Source organism: Brassica napus, chromosome C5, assembly GCF_020379485.1.
Source record: "Brassica napus cultivar Da-Ae chromosome C5, Da-Ae, whole genome shotgun sequence".
NCBI lineage: Eukaryota > Viridiplantae > Streptophyta > Magnoliopsida > Brassicales > Brassicaceae > Brassica > Brassica napus.
Genome location: NC_063448.1, coordinates 19,956,720 through 19,980,177, shown reverse-complemented (window position 1 = coordinate 19,980,177; position 23,458 = coordinate 19,956,720). Strand labels below are relative to the sequence as shown.

The 23,458-nt window shown below is 36.3% G+C and overlaps 1 protein-coding gene across 1 annotated transcript; it reads right to left on the bottom strand.

Annotated features, from left to right (window-relative positions):
- Positions 1-16,590: 16,590 nt before the first annotated feature.
- LOC106435100 (NAC domain-containing protein 10-like) lies at positions 16,591-18,531 on the bottom strand. Its single transcript, XM_013875948.3, has 3 exons — positions 18,217-18,531; positions 17,903-18,095; positions 16,591-17,462 (listed from the first exon to the last, which is right to left on the bottom strand). Exons 1-3 carry the CDS (start codon positions 18,403-18,405, stop codon positions 16,909-16,911), a joined length of 936 nt encoding a protein of 311 aa, XP_013731402.1. The 5' UTR covers positions 18,406-18,531; the 3' UTR covers positions 16,591-16,908.
- Between the last annotated feature and the right edge of the window lie 4,927 nt (positions 18,532-23,458).

Sequence of the window (23,458 nt, the reverse complement as noted above, 5' to 3'; positions counted from 1 at the left end):
AACTACTCAAACAGAAACAGACCCATCTCAGTTACCCATCTCAAGCAAACAAACCATTAAACAAACGAACTAATAAAGATGTCATAACTAAAGCCGAAGCTACTGAACCACTGATCAGTCAACAAAGAGATACCCATTTCAAATCTCAAAACAAGTAAAAACTCATTTCAAATCATCAAAGAGTAAAGAAACTACTCAAACAGAAACATACCCATCTCAGTTACCCATCTCAAGCAAACAAACCATTAAACAAACGAACTAATACAGATGTCATAAACAGTACCTGGAGTTTTTCTCTTGTTATTCTTGTGAGCTTCTTCCCTTTAAGGTTAACGTTACGTTACCAGTGAATCTGCAAACACACATCACTTGTGATTATCCCCATCTAATTACGCAAACAAATTCAACAAAACCCAGCAATGAAACAGAGGAACCACTGATCAGTCAACAAAGAGATACCCATTTCAAATCTCAAAACAAGTAAAAACACATTTCAAATCTCAAACAAGTAAAACCCATTTCAAATCTCAAACAAGTAGTCATAGATGAAGGAGTCACAGACTTACAGATGAAGAGACAAGCTCGAACGGACGGAGAAAGAGAGTCACAGACGGAGATACGACGGAGAACGGAGAGATCGATGAGATAGAACGGAGAACGGAGAGATCGGTGAGATAGGACGGAGAACGGAGATAGAACGGAGAACGGAGATCGATGAATCGGCCGCCACTCGAATCGCTGAAGGAGAGAGAGATCGATACTTTCGTTCTCCGAAAGTTGAAATGATTTTTTTTTTCCAAATCAAAACCCTAGAAATTTTAGCTTATTGGACAGCCCACGTCCACAGTAACCAAACCCATTATCTCCCATAGGCCCATTGGTTTCTGATTTTTGACCATTTAAAACCCATATGGAAATGTGGTTGTGACCAATTAAAGCCCAATTAATTATGGACATGGGCAACCAATGGAAGGCTCACCCATTTAGCAGCTCTAGTTGCTGGTGTTCCAAACATCTTTAGCCAGATTGGACGACTCGGTGGGAAATTAAAAGAGGTTTGGTGGTCGAGTGAATAAGACGCTCATAGTGCACACACATATATTCTACTCAATTGCGAGGATCCATTGATGCGTTATTTTGAAAGGTAACATATATGGACACTTCTAAACACATATAAGTATAAATTATATAATTGCCAAAGATTAATTAATATAAAATGTGATTTTACAGCCTATTTGTTTCTCAAGTCGAAGAAACATTCTCAGGTATATCCACAAGTGACGTAGACAAAAGGAAAGATCAATACTTTATTAAGTGGTTGAAGAATCAGATATTAACTCAAACTCTTAATTTTTTCATACATTATATGTATTTCAACGTTCTCTTTATTTTTGCAGGTTGATTATGACGACGATACCGATTATCCTAAGTGGTCACACGAAGTAATTCAATCTCCACTTGTAAAGGTCACCACATCACAGATGTATTTCACACGAAGCTATACTTTTCACACATATGAGTATGGTAGACAGCGGGCGACCAGTAACTATGGAATATGTGTGAAAAGGGATACAGATTTCTACGGGATCTTGACGGAGATTATTGAAGTCGAATTCCCAGGGATATTGAAGCTGAAATGCGTCCTCTTCAAATGTGAATGGTTTGACCCCGTCGTCAACAGAGGTGTTCGGTTTAACAAATTCGGTGTAGTTGATGTCAATGGTGGACAAAGGTACAACAAATTCTTTTTTTGCCATACATGAGGTTGTTAAATTAATTTCAACGTTTTCTTTATTTTAATTTGCAGGTACAACAAATTCGAGTCTTTCATCTTAGCTTCACAAGCAGACCAAGTTAGCTTCCTTCCATACCCTCGGATGAGAGAATCGGGAATAAATTGGTTGACCGTGATCAAAGTTACACCACGAGGACGAATCATCAGTGGAGAAGAACCACCACTGCAAGAAGAACAGATAAATGAAGTCGAGGAACCTGAACAAGAAATTGATGACATCCTTCTCATTGATCCGCATAATCATGAGTACGAAGATCTTACCGACGATGCCACGGACGAAGCTGTTGAAGACGAGTTTAATGAAAATGATGATGTTTCTAGTGATGACGAGAATGTCGATGTATCCGATTGGTGTATTTGTTTTTAATAAGATTTATTTTCAGACTTAATGCATGTGAGATATGGGAGTTTGTATTAGACTTTGGGGTTTGGAATGGAAATAATTTGACTTTGTGTAAGGTACGAGAGTTTGTATTAGAAATAAAACATTGAGATTATAAGTTAAAGAATTGTGGTTTTATAATTTGGGGTTTGGAATGGAAAGAATATAGATTGAGGTTAAAGGGAAGATGGGTTTGAGTTTTGGAATATATGAAGTAGAAAATAAGGAAGATGGGATATGGGGTTTTGGATTTTAGGGATTTAAACATAATCGTCGCTAGTTCCTCGTTAACTTACGAGGAAATAACGACAAAAAGAACGCGGGCCTCGCTATTTCCACATAAGCGCCAATCGTCGTAACGACCTCGTCTTAGGAAAACGCGGACCTCGCTATTTCCTCTTCTTAGGAAAACGCGGGCCTCGCTATTTCCTCGTCTAAGGAAAAGATGGGACTCGATATTTCCTTGTCTTAGGTAAAGGCGGGCCTCGCTATTTTCTCGTGAAAAATAACAGCAGCCTTTCTATTTCCTCGTAACTGAGCGACCAATAAAAAAGAAGAGAAAAAAGATACTGGAATCATAGAAGGGAAGAAACAAAGCGAGACATACGTAAGTCTAACCTTGTCTCCGCCCACATGTGTTCCTGTATCTTTCTCTCCATCTTTTTTTTCAAATCTTTCTAATTTGAGAAGCAAACTGGTGAATTATCTCTGATTTGAAAAGAAAATTAGTGAGTTTATCTTTGATTTGAGAAGCAAACTGGTGTGTATTTTTAGGAAATTTCGAAAGATTTTACGACGAAACTTAAAATAATTATCTAATTTCCCCAATTCGTCGTAAAGACCTCGTAAAAGAAAAACACGGGCCTCGCTAATTCCTCGTTAACCAACGACGAAATTACGAGGAAACGAAAAGCAAGCCTCGCTAGTTCCATGTAGTTTACGAGGAAGTTACGAGGAAACGAAACACGGGCCTCGCTAATTCCACGTAAGTTTACGAGGAATTTACGACGACTACTAATTTCTTATATATACACGCGAGCTTCGCCTCTCGTTTCCTCTCCACTTCCTCTCCCTTTCGTAGCTATGGTACTTTCTCTCTATATTTCCTCTCTAATTTGTTTCGTTTAGAGTAGATTAGGTGGTTAGTGTAGGGAATTTAGATAGGTTTACTGATTAGTGTTGATTAGGTGGTTAATATAGAGAATTTAGCTACATTTATAGAATTGGTTAATTATTGTGGATGTTAATTTTAAATATATTTTTTTCCAGACGATTCGAAAGAACAGACTTACTCCCCATTACAGACAGATGTTCGGTGAGCCTGATAGTCGTTTAGACCCGTCGTCTTCTTCAGCTCCCGGTTCTTCCAGTTAGGAGACTGTCCCCGAGACTCAGCCTTCTCAGAGAGTCTCTTGGTCGCCTTCTTCTAGTGCACCATCGGTTCCTCCGACGATGCCTCCTCATGTGCCTCCTCTGTCGGCTCCTCCGACGCCCGCCAAGATTCATCCCGATTTGATGGTGCCTCCGAGTGCTCCTTACTCGCAGTACACTGTCGAGGACATTCTCAGTCAGCCAGGCAGAGAAGGTTTACCAGTCATAAACCCCGACCGACCGGAGGGCACTTTGTGGTATGTTACATTAATTATTTTTCTTTATAATTTTTTAAAAATTCTTTTATAACATTAATAAATAATTTATACTTTAAATTTGTTTTTTTCCAGGTTTGGGGTTGACGGATGTCTTGCATCGGACGTAACCGACACGATGAAAGGTTACTTCTCCATGCCACATCCGAACTGGAAAAACACCCCGATCTACGTCAGAAAGACGTGGTTCAAAATTTACGCTGTAAGTTACTATTCATTAATTCTATATACTTTAATTTTTTCATGATTTATATATATATTTTTTAAAAAAACTAATTGTAAATTAAAAAAAAAAAATTTAGAGCAAAAATATCATTGGTCCATGGGGGTCACTAAGAGGGTGAGGAAAGCGTTTTACGCGAAGGCGAAAGTTCGCTTGTTGGACACGATCTCCAACTGGAAGGGTGACTGGATCGTGTGGATGGATTCGAGGGCTTCTTGGACGTTGTAGCGGCCACAAATCCGGAAAGGGAGTCCTTGTTGAGGAACTTGCGACGACAAAATCCCATTCCAGGCGAGTCATCATCCCACACATGTGCCGAGGCGGATGTAGAGAGAACGAGTGATGAATTCTACCGGGCGATGAACGACTCTTAGTTCTTTTTTTCGGTTCTTGTATTATAAATTCAAAACTTATTTATATATAAAATATTTTGGTATTAATTTTTTTTAGAATTTTAATTTTATTATTAAATTAAATATTTTTAAATTATATTTTTATATTCTGTCAAATAAAACGAAGCAAATTCGTAGCTAATTTACGATTTCTTTACGTGGAAACTTAATGAGTATTTTACGAGGAAAACCTTACGAGAAAATGACGAGGAATAATAAATGAGTACTTTACGAGGAAATGCTTTCAAGTTATTTACGTGTTCTTTACGAGGAAATACTTTCGAGATATTTACGTGTAATTTACGAGGGGCACCTTTCGAGGTATTTACGAGGAAATGAAGCGACGTCCTTACGTGGAATATTTACGTGGTCTTTACGACGAAATATTGTTCTTCGTCTTTACGACGAAATTAGGAAATATGCGTTACGACGAACGTTTAACGACGAAACGTGTTTCCTCGCTAATTCCTCGTAAACCCGATTTTACGAGGAATTGGCGAGGAAAACCGCCGTCGTTAAATTTGTGTTTTCTTGTAGTGGTTAAACTTTTGGTTAGAACCTCTGAAAAATGAAGCAGTCTATGAAATCGCGTCTTCCTCTCCCTTCAGTTGCAGGAAGAATGCTTCCATCTCAAGCATGTTTTGAATATCATTGCTCCTTCACATTACTTGTTACACAATTCTAAAAGAATGATGATATTCGGTGTTAATAGCATTATTTATTTTTGAATACAATGAAGTTTGGGGCCGAAACTCATATTCTCTCTATGCCCGAAACCACAAAATTTATTATTAGTTTCGTCCCAGCGATCATTGGAACCAAAAACCTCTGGTGCAATGGTTAATGTCCTTTCTAGTTGAGATAACGGCATGCGGTGTTATAGCATTACTTTTTACATTTAACTATGTTACTGCTTACTTTTTGCATGTAACTATGTTACTGCTTACTGTGTGCTTGATGTGGGAGTAATTTATTAATGGAATTAATGCCCTTATAACTCTTTTAACTTGGCGATCACTCAAAGCCTTTGTATATTATTATAGTACTAGGTGTTGTGCCCGCATATGCGAGCATAATTATTATAGATACTTATTAATAAATTTATTATTCGTTTAAATATCAAAATAAAACTTTAAATCTATACTATTTTATGAATTTTTCAATTTTTTATTTTTTTTTAACTTTTATTGATTTAAAATATTATTTTCGGTAAATAACACTAAAGTTTTTTATTTTAAAATATGTTGTTATTTTTAACCAGTTTTTATTGTATTAAATTATAAACAATAATTTAACTAAATAAAAATATATATAATTATTGTTACAAAGGGATGTTATTAAACAAAACTCTTGGAATTGCCAAAACCTAAAAAAATCTCAAAATAAATCAAAAGCACAAGAATGTTAAACCAAACTCAATTTTAGTAAATAAAACTATGTATACATGTTTATGGCAATCAAAACGGATATGAGTAAGACATATGATAGGATCGAGTGGAACTTTATTGTGGCTCTCCTTCACAAAATGGGATTTGATCCTCGCTGGATTAACTTGATGCTGGAATGTATATATTCGGTTCAATATAGGGTACTTATCAATGGTCAGCCACAGGGTCTTATTATCCCTCAACGGGGCTTACGGCAAGGGGATCCTCTGTCTCCGTATTTATTTATTATGTGCACTGAGGCATTAATCGCGAATATTAAGAAGGCGGAGAGAGTGAAACAACTTACTGGTTTAAAGGAGGCAAGTGCGTGTCCAGCAATCTCTCATTTGCTATTTGCAGATGATAGTCTTTTCTTTTGTAAGGAAAATAAAGAGGAGTGTCAAACCATTCTGATGATTTTACGGCTGTCTTAGGGCAACAAATTAATTTCCGGAAATTTTCAATTCAATTTGGGCATAAGATTGAAGAATCTAGTCGTCAAGAACTAAGGGATGTTCTGGGAATTCAAAATATAGGAGGCATGGGATCCTACTTAGGTTTACCAGAAAGCCTTGGAAGATCTAAGGTACAAGTATTTGGCTTTGTACAGGAACGCTTGAATAATAGGGTTAATGGATGGACCTTTCGATTTTTTACTAAAGGAGGAAAAGAGATAATTATTAAATCGGTGGTTACGGCCCTGCCAAACCATGTTATGTATGTTTATCGGTTACCGAAGGCTACCGTTAAAAAATTAACAAGTGCAGTAGCTCAGTTTTGGTGGAGCCCAGGAGGAAGTTCAAAAGGTATGCATTGGAAATCATGGGATAAATTATGCAAAACCAAAGATAATGGTGGTTTAGGTTTCAAGGATCTTATTGATTTTAACACGGAAATGCTTGGAAAGCAACTATGGAGGCTGATTGAGAAGCCAAATACTCTTTTTCAAGAGTCTTCAAAGGACGGTATTACAGGAATGCTTCACCCCTGGAACCGATTCGCTCTTATTCCCCGTCATATGGCTGGAGGAGTATTATTTCTGCTAGATATCTGGTTTCTAAAAGACTAATTAAAAGGGTGGGAACAGGTTCGTCTATCTCTGTATGGAATGATCATTGGATCCCAGCCACTCGCCCGAGACCAGCAAACAAAAATTTTCACAACATTTATCCGGACCTCACAGTGGATTCCCTCATTAATTCGGAATCTCGCTCATGGAATTTACAGGCAATCAGGGCTCTAGTGGATCCTAAGGATGCAAAAATTATTGAAAGTATTCCATTAAGTAGGAATCAGATTGAGGATAGGAATGGATGGCATTTTACTAACAATGGGAAATATTCGGTCCAATCAGGTTATCAGGTAGAACGATTCTATCCTGATAGGGAAAAACCACGAGATTTTTATGGCCCCACAGTGGATATACTTAAAGCTTTCTGTTGGAAAGTGCGGTGCCCCCCCGAAAATAAAGCATTTCCTATGGCAACTTCTCTCAGGATGTATATCGATAATGAAAAATCTAAAGGCAAGAGGAATACAAGGAGATATATGTTGTGCTCGATGCGGAGATCCAGAAGAATGAATAAACCATGTATTTTTTTAATGTCCCCCAGCAAGTCAAGTGTGGGCATTATCCAAGATTCTGTCACCTCCTAATATCTTTCCTATCAGCTCATTATTTGCTAATATGGATCATTTTTTTTTGGAGAGTTCAGCCAAAGATGGATGACCATCAGTTTGCATGGATTTTATGGTATATTTGGAAAGCCCAAAATAACAAAGTTTTTAGTAATCTGGATATTGATCCGAGGGACACTCTTAAATTAGCTGAATTGGAATCATCAATTTAGGCAGAAGCACAGGTGGAAAATGACCCAACGAGAGGGCTTTCGGTACAGACCAGTCCTCCCCTAGCGACACCAGGTCGATGGTGCTTTCTAGATGGCTCATGGAAAGATAATGACTTATTTCAGAGCAAGGCTGATATAGTACTTTACCGGGGTTTGATGGTCTATTAGGGGCAAAGAATGTAAGGGCATGTCTTTCACCCCTTCATTCGGAGGTAGAGACATTGATTTGGGCAATGGAATGTATGAAGAATTTAAGACAGTTTCAGGTAACGTTTGCAACGGATTGTTCTCAATTGGTGAAGATGGTTTCGGAACCAGAAGAATGACCAGTATTTGAAAGCTATCTGGAAGACATCAAGCTTCTCAAAGGAAGTTTACTCAACTCAGACATCGTCCATGTACCTCGGACGGCGAACCTTCAGGCGGATAGCTTAGCACACAGTGCTAGGAAACAACTGTCCTTTGTCGTTCACATGGATGCGGAGTTACCGATCTGGTTTACAGAGTCAACATGAGCATGTAGCTGCTTTGTTGTAAAAAAAAAAAAAACTATATATACATGTATAATTATATTGTGAAATATCTATTACAATAACTAAATAAACACTTACAAAGACCAACCATGTTGACAAACAAAACATTAGAATGTAATGTATAAGATAAGAACATTTTCTATCTATTGCTATTTTTATTTCTAAATGCTATAATAGAGAAAAAATAAGCTATAGTCAATTTATATTTTTACTTTTAAATAGAGATTGATATTTTCTTATAAAATAGTATTTCTTTATTATAAAATCTTAATTGGTTATTGTCCAATTTTATTTTTAAAAAGTTAAAAGTAAATAGAGTTACTTTAAATAAAATATATATCGTAGTAGTTGTAAGTAAAAAAACAATATTTTGAAATATTAATTTTTGGAGGCATGTATTCTGAAAATATTAAAAAAAAAGATAATTCCATTATTCATAAAAAAATATTTTTAAAATAGAAATAAATAAATATTAAAGTTTCCAAATTAAATAAAAAATAATTTTTTTACAAACAAATAATAAGAATAAAAATAAAATACCTGAATAAAATACGTTCTATAAATCATTTTTTGTATTTCTTATATACCTCTTTTGAGTATTTTAATATTAAAATAAATTTAATAATTTTTAAAAAAATATGTTATGACTACTATTATAAAAATTACCAAATAAGAAAGAAATATGTAGATAAACACAAAATAAATACATGGTTATCTTTTCTTTTTCAAACATGTTTTCCTTTTATTTTTGAGATAAATTTTATAATATTTATTTAATCTGTTAAATAATTAATTATATAATTATTTATCAAAGATATCCAAATTTAAATTAATTTAATTAAATTTATTTGTAGATAACAATAACCAACCAAAAATATTAAAAAATATAGAGATAAATTTAAGAATATAACATATAAGTACAATTACTAACTAAAAATAATTAAAACATAATAAATAAGTAAAATTACTAATTGAAAATATAAAATATACGTTAAAAATATAACATATAAGTAAAACATAATCAGAATTATTAAATAAACAAATAAACTAAAATTATGGAGAATATGACACATAAGCCAAATCACTTCATAAATAATAGTATAGATATCTTTTTCATATTTTTTATTGAGTTATGTATAATGCCCTTATGACTGTTTGCATAATCTATTTCATCAAAAAGAGCATACCAAACAGTCTAGTCTTTGTATATTATTGCATCAAGTGCTTTATATAACTGCTCCCTGTTTATTTCCTACTCTTTCGTTTATAAGCATTTCGACCACACTTATAAATATATGAGCTTCTCCTTTGCCTTCAAAGTAAGACAAGAAGATCAAAAACTAGGTGTAATAGATTTTTGCATCTTTTCTTATATGGTTTCTCTGATGTTATCATTTCTTAAAACAAGAGACTTAGCTACACAATCATACTGCATCATCATCATCATCATCTCCCTTTGACCTTTTCTTCTACTTCGTTTGAACTTATCATATAAGCTTCTCCTCTATATTCATTCTTCAGTTCACGAATCATCTTCTTCACTCTAGTTTCCAATTTCTCTGGTGAAGAATTATGTAAAGGATGAATTTCCTATATTCTTCTCTCAGTAAAGCTTAAGTTTTGAGTCATTGTAATTGCTGGGAAAATTGGTGACTTACGCAGGGCCGGCTCAAAGACATCATGGACCCTTGGGCAAAATAAATTTAAATATTTTTTTCACATATATTTATAGATAATATAAAAAAATTTGTACCCCTATTCCTAATTTTTTTAAAAAAAACTGGATCACTTTTCCAGTACTATTTTTGCAAAAAATAATTGGGCCCGGGGCCCACGCCCTTTTGCCCCTACCCTAAAGCCGGCCCTCGACTTATGTACTCGTTTATAATACATCAGATGGACGGTCAGTAAATTTCAACATCGTGTACATCATAATTCTGACCATAAGAGCATGTCAGAAACATAACCATTGAGTCATATGTTGCTGTCGTTGGGCACCTTGTTCTCATGAGTTATCGGTGGTTTTCCACTTTATCATCTTCAGCTTTTAGCTAGGTTCCATGAGATTGTTGATTGTTCATTTATGTGAATTTATTTCTCGTGTTGCCAATTAAAAGAAAATAACAAACGACTTCATTGATATATATATCTTGCCACCGACACTTTAAAGCATTTTTTTTTTTTTTTGGCAAAGACACTTTAAAGCATTTCCTTTTACAAAATGCACAATGTTTGCTTGAGACTCAAGCCACCACGAATAGCAATATACTCCGTGAGACAGAAATCTCATTCTCATTCATCTCTTTGTGTGTTCACTCCCGACAGCGGCAAAAGTGGAATACGTCAAAGAGACAAGGACACAAATGGAAACCTAATTCAGTCATCCAGAGGGACTCAATAATGTTACGTTGGCGATGAAGAATCAGTTATATTGGAAGCTTGAACCAAGTCGAGATTGACAATTGGGTTATATGGCGTTTTGGTTAAACGGCCGATTAAATATTACTCAATGGTTTACGGTTATTGAAAACCGGTTATCAGTTGTAACTACCCTTGCCTAATATAAAAGCAAGACTTGTGAGTTGTATTAGATATCAGAGAAAGATAGATTGTACTAAGGTTACTAACTTTAGGTCACGGCCGTTGTGATCTTGGAAGAGTTTAGTAACTTGCCTTGCAAGGTCCTAGAGACGTATCCCCACCGGTGAACTCTGGGTCATCAAATAAACTATGTATTGAAGTTTGGTTAAAACGACCGTAATTGTTCAAGTTGGGCTAACTTGCACAAGTCTCGCACGTATGGACTATGGGCCTAATCGACAAAGCCCATTAGGTCAAGTTTTAATTATATCAGATGGAGAGGTCACGACAGATGACCTAACACAAGGCAGACACAAGTGAAACACAGAGGAGAGGCGCGGAAGAGTGAGAGCTCGAGAGAGCTCGAGACCAGGGTTGGGTCTGAAGAGAGAGAGAGCTAGAGAGAACTAGGTTCTCGGTAGGCTAGCTAGGCTCTTCCATATATACTTGTATATCTAGGTGATTGTAACAGAGATCAAGAGAGGTTGACAGGAACTGTAACCTCTGGATATTGTACTCTTGTGTTTGATATAATGGAAGGTTGAGAGACCGATTTCTCTCTCCGGTGAGTATAGATCCTTCTTCACACGAGGAAGGGAGGTGAACACCGGGTTAACAAAAGTGTCTTGTATTCCTTCTTTACTTGCTTGATTCGTGTTCCGCGTACTTGATTAGGTGACTAGGTTTGCGATAAGAACTATTGTAAGCATTCAGGGAATAGACAAATCCTGAACAAGTGGAATAAGAGCTTTTGGATTCCCCAACAAGTTTCTTGGATTTTCCCTAACAAGTGGTATCAGAGCGCTGGTTTGGCGATTAAGGGTTTGTCTAGGTCGAAGCTGGATTGATTCTGAAGAAGTAAAATCAGGGGATTGGTAGTCCCGATCGCGTCACGGGTTCAAGTGTAACGAATCAGAGATGATGCTGAAGGATAAGCATCATCAAAGAAAGAAGAAGATGACGTCCGTGTGTGGTACGCGAAGGAAACATCGGAAACGAAAGAAGGTCCAATCGGATCTAATGGTTTTTGGTCTGTTAAATCAGACACAAGTAAGGGATGCTGCAGGGTTTGCGAGAACGAGAAGATCCAAAGACTGAAGTAAGAACAGCTGCACAGATGAGCGTGTTCAAGAACAACGACACCGTTGAACGTGTCTGTGGTCTGCATGGTTAGAGATTGATTTGATGGTTGTTTGAGATGGAGGATATCTCAAGTTGAAGACAGATTCATATTATGTAAGAACAAGGCTTATGGAGATGGAATCAAAGTCAGGTCATCAATTTCACAGGTTCAAATCTTCAGAATAAATGGTCTCATTCCAATGGAGTCAAAAGAAAGGTTGTGATGGCTGGTTACTCAGGTTTTGTAACGTGTAAAAAACTGAAGCTTTTAGGATCACAAGGGATGCATGTTGTCTTTGCAAAAGATGATCAAGGTTCTGGTCTGGGTCAGATTATGTGTTGGTCAGTTTGATTGTGGAAGAGATATGATGTGTGGTTTCAGAAAGGTGTAAAAAATGGCAGTTGGTGACACTCTGTTATCTCAGGTCTAGGGGACGCCTTAGAAGTTGAAAATGGTATGTGTGTTCAGAGGCTATTCGGATTTTGATCAGTGGTTCCAAGGTTCAGGTGTGAACAGAAAGTTGCAGAGAAGTGTTCAATGTGAGGAGGCGTTGATCAGGTTTGGAACGAGACAGTGTGTTGGTACTTTGAGGCTTCAAATCCGGTTCAATTAAATTTGAGTTGCAGGGTTGCAGGTTCGGTCACAGAGAGGTTAAGGATCAGGTTCTTGTGGTTAAAAGGAAGCTCAAGGGATGATCAAGATCACAATGGAGCTTGTAGCAGCACATGTTGATTTCTTGTGGCAATAATGTGACAAAACATATGGCATTCTGTTTTGAGTCAGCACAAGAATATGAGTGAATCTTATTGGGTACATGAGATGTAATGTTTCTGGTTGATAGAAACATGTTGTATCTCCACGTAGAAAGAACTAGAGCAATGGAAAATTGTGTAAAGGCCTACACAGGTATATGTTGGAGCAAATGACAATTTTTTGTAACAATCTGTAGTAGTCTGGTGAGGTCGTGTGAGTGACAAGTAAAAACCATGGGAGAAGGCAATTCAAGGTTAGAGTTTGCTTGGAGATTCTGGTCAAAAGCAGAGGAAAATGTGCAGGAAGAATCTGGTAGAACAGGTTGAGCGACGCTTGTTCAGGAAGCATTGTTCACCACCATAGCTAGGAGAAGCGTGTGTGAGTTTACCTTTGAGGAATCGTCATGGATGTCTGAGTTAGAGGTTTCAGAGGAACAGACTCAGGAGAAATAAGGGATGACAGGTTTGATGTCATGACCAAAGTCGTCAAGGTGGAGCTCTCGGACAAAGAGGCAAAGCTCTGAATTATCAAAATGATGAAGTTGTAATCTTCCAAGGAGAAAATACTTGCGGACTTGATAAGTATGAAAATCAGGCTGGACAGGTCACGGTCAGGTCTGAGAGAAAGGAGGATGCAAGCACCAAAGGTTTTTTTAGGTGGAGTTTGCACACTGGTGATAGTGTTGCAAGACATGTTACAGCTGAAAAAACTCGCCAAGGGCACGAGTTTGACATGGAAGAAGCTGTAAGGGTGTATCTCGACAGGTTACAGAGGATGCACGCACCAAAGGTTTTTTGGTGGAGTTTGCGCAGTGGTGATAGTGCTGCATGACAAGTTACAGTTGAAGAAACTCGCCATGGGCTTGATTTTGACATGGAAGAAGCTGTAAGAGAGTATCTCAGGAGAGCGTCACAGGCTTGGATGATGCGAGATATGGTTAAAGGATAATAGTAGTGGACTAAATCTACCGGTAACTGTTTTCTTAGACTCACGGAATTGAACATGAGACTTGTGTCAAAATTATTCACAACAAGGTGGAGTTGTGCGGCGTGACCTGTTAATATTGACAGCGTTACGAGTGTGTTCAAGGTGGAGTCTTGCTGGACACGTAGTTGTTCGAATCAGAGGATGACTCAAGATGGAAACATGTATGTTTCAGGTTTTCTTCATGGGATTCTGTACAAATTTATTTATGTATCTCAGGGATATGAGGTGAATCAGAAGAGTCTACAAAGGTATCATAATTGCAGACTGGTAATGATTTGTTTGAGCAGTGGTTGAGCAGAGATTCTTTGTATCAAAAGTTGTTTTAGCAGGTTGAGCTAAGAGGTGGGTGATGTTGGCAACAGCAGCGGTGCAGAGTGATGTTCAAGATAAGGTGTTCATTCAGGTTATTGTAAAGGAAAATCTCAGGATTCAGTGGGTCTACTGGCTGTTGAGGTTGTTTGAGTCAAAGGGGTTTCTGATTTGAGGCAGTGGTGATTCAGGTTCCGTAAGAGTTTCAGGCCAGCATCGGCATCAGGATTTTTACAGGAAAATTAAATTCAAGGTTTGTATCAAAGGTCATCTGATACGGAACATGTTTGAATTAGAGTCACAAGGGGCTTATTAAGTCTGACATTGCTTCAAGATTGAGGCTGAATTGTTGACGGTAATAATCAAGTGCATGGTGGTGACTGAAGTAATAGGACTGCATGGTTTTGAAGACATGGTTGTTATTGTTAGAGCTTCGGGTTTGAGGTTCCATGGGAAAGCAACGAAGGAGTCTTCAGGTTGTATCGAGTTGGATACATGTGGGATGCTGGGAGGAAACCTGTTTAAGGAGTATTGAAGTTGAGCAAGTGAAGCTCAACAGGTGGATCAAGTCGGATAAGCTTTATTCAGAATACGTGAGGCTGAGAAGGTTGGTTCTCAGGAGGCTGCAAGATATGCAGAAGGTGAGCATGGTTTTACTCTGCCTTCAAGAAGTTTTGAAGCGACTGTGAGGATTCTCGGAGTGGTCAAGCACTAGGGTGTTTGGCACTGTCTGGCATTACACGAGTTGGCAACATGGTAGCTGCAGATAGAGCTAATTAATCATCAAGGTGGAGATTGTTACGTTGGTGATGAAGAATCATTTATATTGGAAGCTTGAACCACGTCGAGATTGACAATTGAGTTATATGGCGTTTTGGTTAAACGGCCAATTAAATTTTACTCAATGGTTTACGGTTATTGAAAACCAGTTATCAGTTGCAACAACCATTGCCTAATATAAAAGCAAGGCTCGTGAGTTGTATTAAATATCAGAGAAAGATAGATTGAACTAGGGTTACTAACTTTAGGTCACGGCCGTTGTGAACTTGGAAGAGTTTAGTAACTTGCCTTGCCAAGCCCCAGGGACGTAGCCCCATCGGTGAACTCTGGGTCATCAAATAAACTATGTATTGAAGTTTGGTCAAGATGACCGGACTTGTTCAAGTTGGGATAACTTGCACAATCTTGCGTGTATAGACTATGGACCTAATCGACAAAGCCCATTAGGTCAAGTTTTGATTACATCAGATGGAGAGGTCACGGCAGATGACCTAACACAAGGCAGACACAAGTGAAACACAGAGGAGAGGCGCATAAGAGTGGGAGCTCAAGAGAGCTTGAGACCAGGGTTGGGTCTGAAGAGAGAGAGAGAGCTAGAGAGAACTAGGTTCTCAGTAGGCTAGCTAGGCTCTTCCATATATCTCTAGGTAATTGTAACAGAGATCAAGAGAGGTTGACAGAAACTTGTAACCTCTGGATATTGTACTCTTGTGTTTGATATAATAGAAGGTTGAGAGACCGATTTCTCTCTCCAGTGAGTATAGCTCTTTTTTCACATCGAAGAAGGGAGGTGAACACCGGGTTAACAAAAGTGTCTTGTGTTCCTTCTTTACTTGTTTGATTCGTGTTTTACGTACTTGGTTAGGTGACTAGGTTTGCGATAAGAACTACTATAAGCATTCGGGAATAGACAAATCCTGAACAAGTGGAATAAGAACTTTTGGATTCCCCAACAAGTTTCTTGGATTTTCCTTAGCAAATAATTCATTAAACCAGCTTTACACACAAAAAGAGGCGGTCTTGTCCAAACACTCCTTCCATTTCGAGCGCTATGTAATCACTGGTGGTAGCCCTAAGCCTCTAACAGGAAATATAGCTTTTTTAGGATTCAGGAATATGGAAACGAACAAAACAATAATAAAGTGAAACCTCTATAAATTAATAATGTTGAGATTACACCAATACTATAATTTTTTTATTAATTTATTGAGATATTAATTTATCAATATACTAATTGAACCAAAAACTCGATTTGAGACTATAAAATTATATTATTTTATAGAGATTTTTAGTGTATATTAATTTATAGAGTATTAATTTAAAGAGGTTATACTGTATATAGGCATGTGTCATATATTTTTGTTTTTTTTATTATCAAACAAAAAACTTAAGTCAGTGATAAATTTGATCACTAGGGTTATGACAGTCGTAAAAGAATAAATAACCACGGCAATTTTAGCTGACAGATGTTACTTTATAAAAAGAAACACTGAAGTAGGAAATATGTTTTCGATGAAAGAAAACATAAGCTATCGTTTTTAATAGTTACATATATCTAAAAATGAAATTATGGAAATAATTTTACAAATTACCATGTGAAAATCGTGCTGGATTATATACATAAAACAATAAGAAACTCATCTTTTTCTTGTATACAAGAAAGAATCCTCTAGCTTTTTCTTTTAAAAAAATTAAAGAGCATACTGCAACGCAACAGAGAGGATTTGAATCTGGATATGATAACGTAACATGGTGCTTACAAATAGAAAAATACATTAATTAGCCTAGAGACAGATACCCAACTTTCATATGTATTAATATCCCTTTATTTATTTGATTATTACCTTATTTTGTTACAATAATTGGAAAAGAAGAGCTATTACAGTATTTTTCGACAGATTTTATTTAGGACGAAAAAAAAACAAAGATTAGTAATGCGTCGAGGTTAAAGTTGCCTCCCCAATTTAAACCCCAAACAAAAGTTAAACCTAAAATCTCTTTAAAGCTTTGAGATAATTTACTATGATAGTTACCCAACACCTACACAAAGAATCTGTTCTCCCTCAGTCACATCATTATTTTCCCCATCTTTACTCCACAAAGCACCTGCATTTGTATATTATATGTTTCACTGATTCTTCATGAAGCTGTCTTTACCCTTACTTGCATCACAAGTAAAACTAAGAAACGAACATGACACATCGCCGTCACGAACCACCAACTCTCGAATCACCTGCGTCGTGTCTTCGCTTTTCCCTCCATGCTCATACGAAAAGCCGCCCTGAAGATTTTCATAACTGAACCGGTTTAGGTTTACGAGATTCTTAGGTTTAGTTTCGGTCGATCCTCCACATTGCCTAGGCTGTGTTTGGTAGAAGACTTTAGAGAGAACTGGTTCGCCGTCTTTCTCATCCTCACTGTGGCCTAAGTGATACTGATGCATCACCCAGTTCGTCTTCTCGGGCTTCTTCTGGCGACCGTAGTTCGTGTAGAGCACTAGGATCTTCTTGAAACCAGCTTCTCCTGACTGAGACAAAACTGGTCGGGTCTTTCCCGTTTTGTGCCACCGTGTCTCGTGCCCTTCCTCGTCTGTGCTCACTTTTCTACGTTTTCGTGTTCCCGTCGTGTAAGCCTTTGACGGCCGGTGGAAGAAGTGTCGTACTTGCCCGTCTTTGCTTACTCCTACTTGGACAAGATTGACATAAGTTTAGCATATGTAAACCACTTTAATCATAGACAAAAAAAAATTGGAGACTGTGTTATATTTTGTCACCAATATATCACATTACGTTAGTAGATTTGATCATTTGTTTTTGAGATAAATTAATAAGTAAAGCGCAACAAAACAACTATCATCAAGTCTAAGAAAGATTACCAACTATCATCAAATCTAAGAAAGATTGCCGTTTTTTTGACAAAATATCCCTGTTTCTACAATTTTATTTTCTACAAAATAAACCCCTAATACAAATGGCTAAACCCAAAAGAATTTTTTGTAAGCTTGAAAAATGAAAATGGCGAGATAATTGCATTAATTTAATTTTCAACAAACATTATTCTTTCTTCCAACTATATATGTTATGTAATTTGATATATTTCAAAGAGAGCGTTTTGTTTTATACCAGGAAGTTTCTCAGGATGCGTATAACAAATTCCATTCTCTCCTTCAAGTGTAGGTATAAACTCATCGATCAACGGATGAAGCTTCCGCTTATCGGATGAAACCTTCGCCTCCAAGTGCATAAGGATCTCTTTATCCGACGGGTCGAATTTGACTCCTGCCGGTAAACTTTGTAAATCTTTGATGCTGCCAACCTTAAATTTCATTTATTTACATTAATATGGGCGCCAAAATACAAAAGTACAGGATATATGTATAATTTATATTGACTAGGGAGGTTTATAAGGTGAACCATTCATGGTTTATATATATAACCTGGTCGTCTTGTTGATGCATCTTATGTCCACAAGAAGAACAAGTCATAATGGGAGATTCAACGATAATCTTTGAATCTGGACGGCTCGTGACACATGATTGAGATTGATCTTTGAGTTGAATCGATGGATGATCAATGTTGGATGCTCTTTCAAGATTGAGGTCATCTGAACCATCACACCAGCTCATCTTTTACTGATCCCTCTCTCTCTCTCTATAGAACAAACCCCACCAAAATCTAAACCTAATTAAAATTAGTACTACTAAAAGATAGAGTCGAGAGAGGGAGGGAGAGAGAGCAGCTAAAGATGAGGTGATATAAAAAAGAGGCAAGTGATTGATAATTGTATTAAACTAAGTTAAATTGTTTTAAAATAATATTTTGAGAGGTTGCTTGAACATCACGTTTATTAATGGTTTATGTTTATACGTTTGCAACAAATAATTATTAAATGCAAATTTCTCAAAATTTGATTATGACTATTCTTGACCATTTTTCTTTCTAGTTTCCACAGTTGATTTGTCGTGTATTATATATTATTAGCCAGATTCGTGTAAAATAATTAAATGTGGCATCCAACTACAATTAGGAAGAAAAAAATTGTGCACGAAAATATTATATTAAATCAGGATATGTAGTTTATATATATGCGAATAAAAGACAGAAAGTAATATCTTCACAGACAAGAAAGATAATGAGATGGAGTGTCGATATTGAAACTAGTTTTCTTTTTCTAACTCTTAGTTTTTGCCAGTTTTAATAATTTTTGTAGTCAGAAAGGTATCACACCATTAAAAGAAAATTCATCCAAGATTGCGCACTATGCAATGTCTAAACGTTAAGTTGCCCTTAGACGATCAATATTGTCACGTGTGTATATATATATGTAGAATTCATTTATATTTTATTTTTTTTTGATCAAACCAAAGTTGCATTTATCTTAAAAGAGTTTAAATTCCATTAGAGCAGGATACAACAAGGCTACAAAGAGCCAACCAAAATGATAAACTGATAAAATAAAAGATAGAATTGATACAAATCACAAAAAGAAACCATAATAATCGCATGACAACGATTTCATAAGCTTCTTGAATAACTGTACCAAGTGTAATCCAAAAGATCACAGACACTGCATCAACAGCAGAGGAGAGCATTAGCTGGGAGGAAAATCCTTTCAGTACCAGCAACTCTTGAGCTTCCAATTCACTCCATACAAGAGGAAATATTGGGAAGAGACACAGCTCCAAACAGGAGACAACCGGGACAACAATATTCGTCAAGATCATATTCAATAGGTAACATATGTCAGTAGGTTTTTCTTCCAGCTGCCACAAAGAAGAGAAACACAAGATAACAGCACCAAAGACCAGACTGAATACAATGAAGGACCTACATACTGCAGGAAGAAATCGCTCCAAGGCGACAAAGATAGAACCGACGGAAACTCTGTCCATCGAAACATTAACAACTAAAACCATTGACCCCAAGTTCAAAGTCCCCCATACAACTCGCGTTCCAACCAATTCAACAGAATAAAAGCAAGAGGAGAGAGGGAAGCTATGATGAACCTGGAGGACTGTAACAGGAGGGTGGGGTGGAAGGTCGGGACAAGATCTGAGAATAGACCCTTCAACGACCTGACAAGGAGACGACCTGCACACAACAGGAAATAAGCGTCCACAGGGGAAGGGAGAGTCACTGGAGGGCACAAGAGGGACGACGTGTGGAGGGTCTGGAGGTTCCGGTGGAGCGACGGGAGAGAGAGCTTCAAGTGGAGGATACTCGTACGGCGGCGGATCTGGAGGAGGTCTGGAAAACGACGAAGGAGGAGCGTTCACCATAAGGGCCATGGAGGAGGAGCAGAACTGCTTCAAAGGGAGTTTGAAGGAGCGACGGAGCTGGAACGGAGGAGATCCATCCGAAACGGCGCACCTCGGGATACGGTCCGAGAGAAAATTTAGGGCGTCTTTGATGTATTACTTTCCTATTTTTCTCATACTAAGTTGTAGAATTCATTTATATAACAACATAAAATTAAAAGAAAAATGTTGGATCAAATACCATATATAGTTTTACTTGTATATATATATACATGTTGGTCCTACTTGGTGTAGGTGTAGCAGAAATAAGACCCTAGCTTCACGCACAGAACAAACTTTCTTGTTTAGCAAGCAACCCACACCAAAAATTCTTATATTTAGCTCCTTGACAGCAGATACCTCACCAGAAGTTATAGATAAATTCATTATTGTTTATTGTGTCCCTAATAGTGAATTTCTTACTTCTGATAATATGTAAGAAGATCTATATATACATCTTTAGAATTGCCGTAATGAACCATCGATCAAAATGTTTTCTGTTTTTCTTTGGTAAAATTTTAAAATTTATATCTTTTTCAAAAAATGTACAATGTTGCAAGCGCAACTTATTACAGCGGATAAAGAAACCACGGAAAAACACACAATTCAAGGAGACCTAGTACAAGAGAAATATAATTGCAGAAGAGAGCGAGAATGCTTTATGAAATCAATTATAAGTTATTTTTCACTTTTCACATGTTGACTAGTTCTATTCACCTATCACATGTTAGAGATAAATTATGGTTGACGGCTAATCCTTCTCGTAAAAGTTTAAACTTTTATGGACAAAAGACGTTGATTTGAAAGTGAAAAAAAAATATATTTTCAGGATTCAGGAGATATATATATCTATTTTCCCGAGGGAAAGTGTCATATACTTGGTCCGGATCTCTAATACTATACATGATTCATGTGTCATGTACGGGGTGGAAAAAATCAAACCGAAGCAAACCAGATCGACCCAGCTGAACTCAAATCGACCCAAACAAAACCAAAATATATGTCTACACCATTTTTTAAAAAATTGTACAATTCAAATGGTTCGGTTTGATTCGGTGTTAAACCAAAGTTTTTTTTAATTAGATTACTTGAATATACTAATAACATTAAGATTTAAGATATTTAACCATTAAATTTAAACAATTAAACATAATTTTTTTATTTCTAACTGAACAGAAGAAACAACTAAAAATAAAATAAAAGAATAGAAATATGAATATGAATATGAATCTCATACATTAGTATAAAAAATGGCAAAAATACGTATGATATTTATATTAGGTTGGAAGATAATAATATAAAATTATTAAATTACATCTCTTATATTTTATTGTGATGTTTGACTTCATGTTTAAAATGAAGAAAATAATGATTTAGTGTTAAATGATGATTTTTTATGTTTTATAAATAATATTTGTGTAACTGGCACAAAACTAAAAAATTAATTTGATTGAACTGAAACATACAAAACCAAACTAAAACAAAACTGAACACAAACTAAACCGAAACAAAACTAAATCAAACTGAACGCAAACCAAACCAAACTAATTTCATTTGATTTTTATTAACGTTTTCTTATACTCAAATAAACCGAACCAAACCAAAACCCGAATTTAAACTGAAATGTTCACCCTTAGTTTGATGGATTTCTCAAGCCAAAATTTTCCCTATAATCACTCACCCTCTAATATTGCCATGTTATAATATACCATCAGTGCTGGTCTAGAGAAAATTAGGGCCGGTAGAAAGTTTATAGTTATGTGCCTATAAATAAAAATAAAACACACAAAAACTAATTATTACTACATCGAAAAATATTATGTTTAACCAACTACACTACTAAGCTTTTATGCAAAACATAACCAGAAAATTAGATATTTTGTATTGGGCCGGAATCACATGCTTCTACCGCTTACGCCCATGACTAGGACTGGCACTGTATACCATGCCCCCATGGCACATAAAATGGTTTAGGGGAAGTGACTTCTGATTCAGCTACTAAATCCTCCGACTACTCAACTTTTAACCAATCTTGAGTCCGACGGTGAGACTACATTGCCAATTTACATGGTTAGAACATAGAACAAACGTTTGTTTTAGGAATATAAAGAGTACAGTATAATTAAGAGATGTATATGTAAGAAAGATAGTAAATATCTGGCTTCATCATGTTTTCAAAGAGATACCCAAAATTCAGCTAAAGCAATATACCATTCCCTTATTGTTATAATGGGCAGTCTTTGACAAGTTATAGTAGTTGATGCGAAGATTTGTGAAAATGTAGGAAAATAACCATGTGGGTCCGGTAAGCCCATTCAAAAGCCGAATGGCCCAATGTGTTAGTGTGTACCGTCTGCCTGTGGGTCATCATTCTCAATTACTCATATGTCTCAACTCTCAAGGTGTGAGTGTGTACCGTATGCATGTGGGTCATCATACTCAATTACTCATATGTCTGTGATCATTTCGCAATCCTACCTTATCTTTTGCACTCTGGTCCCTACTATGCTTTCCATTTTTTAAAAGAATGTTTCTTATAAATTATTTAAAATCTCCACAAACTATATGCTTTTCGCTTACTTGACAACCATTTAGCAAATACAATACCAAAATTATTAGAATGAGAGAAGTTGCCTAGCTTTGCTAAAATAAGTTGCAACGTATATTAAAAATAAAAATTTCGCAAAGATAAAATGGAAGAGTGATATTTGTTGTAGAAAAAAACAAAATATGGGGAATCTGTATTGGACTTCATCATCCAACATGTTGATAAATAACAAAAAGAAAATGAAAACAAAAATGAGAAATGATTTAGAAAAGGAAGTGAGTGAAAGAGACAGAGAGACAAGGCAAAGCTGAAGGCGAGGTGTCAATGTCCCTTATTAAATGATACTCTCTACCAATGAAGGCTTCAGTGCCTATTTAGTCCCACTTCTAATTTCCTCACCCAACAACAGCTAATCTTTAGATTCTTTACTTAACTATTTATGTAATCTTAAATTATATTTGTGTAGGTAAATTCTCCACTTAGATAAAGCACATGTAATGGTAAGATGTCAATGTTCTTGTTTTATTTTGTACTCGACATAGAAGTTATCTTTTAACACAAAAAAAATCATCATTAAGATTTAAGAGTATACTCATTGCAGTTAGGAAGTTAAACGTTCCCTAACGACCTTCTTTGATTTAGATGACTTAACTACTTCTTACGAGTAGGAAGTAAATTACATTTGTGTAGGTAAATTCTCCACTTAGATAAAGCACATGTAATGGTAAGATGTCAATGTTCTTGTTTTGTTTTGTAATCGACAATATAAGCTATATTTTAACACAAAAGTCATCATTAAGAGTATATTCATTGCAGTTATGAAGTTAAAGGTTC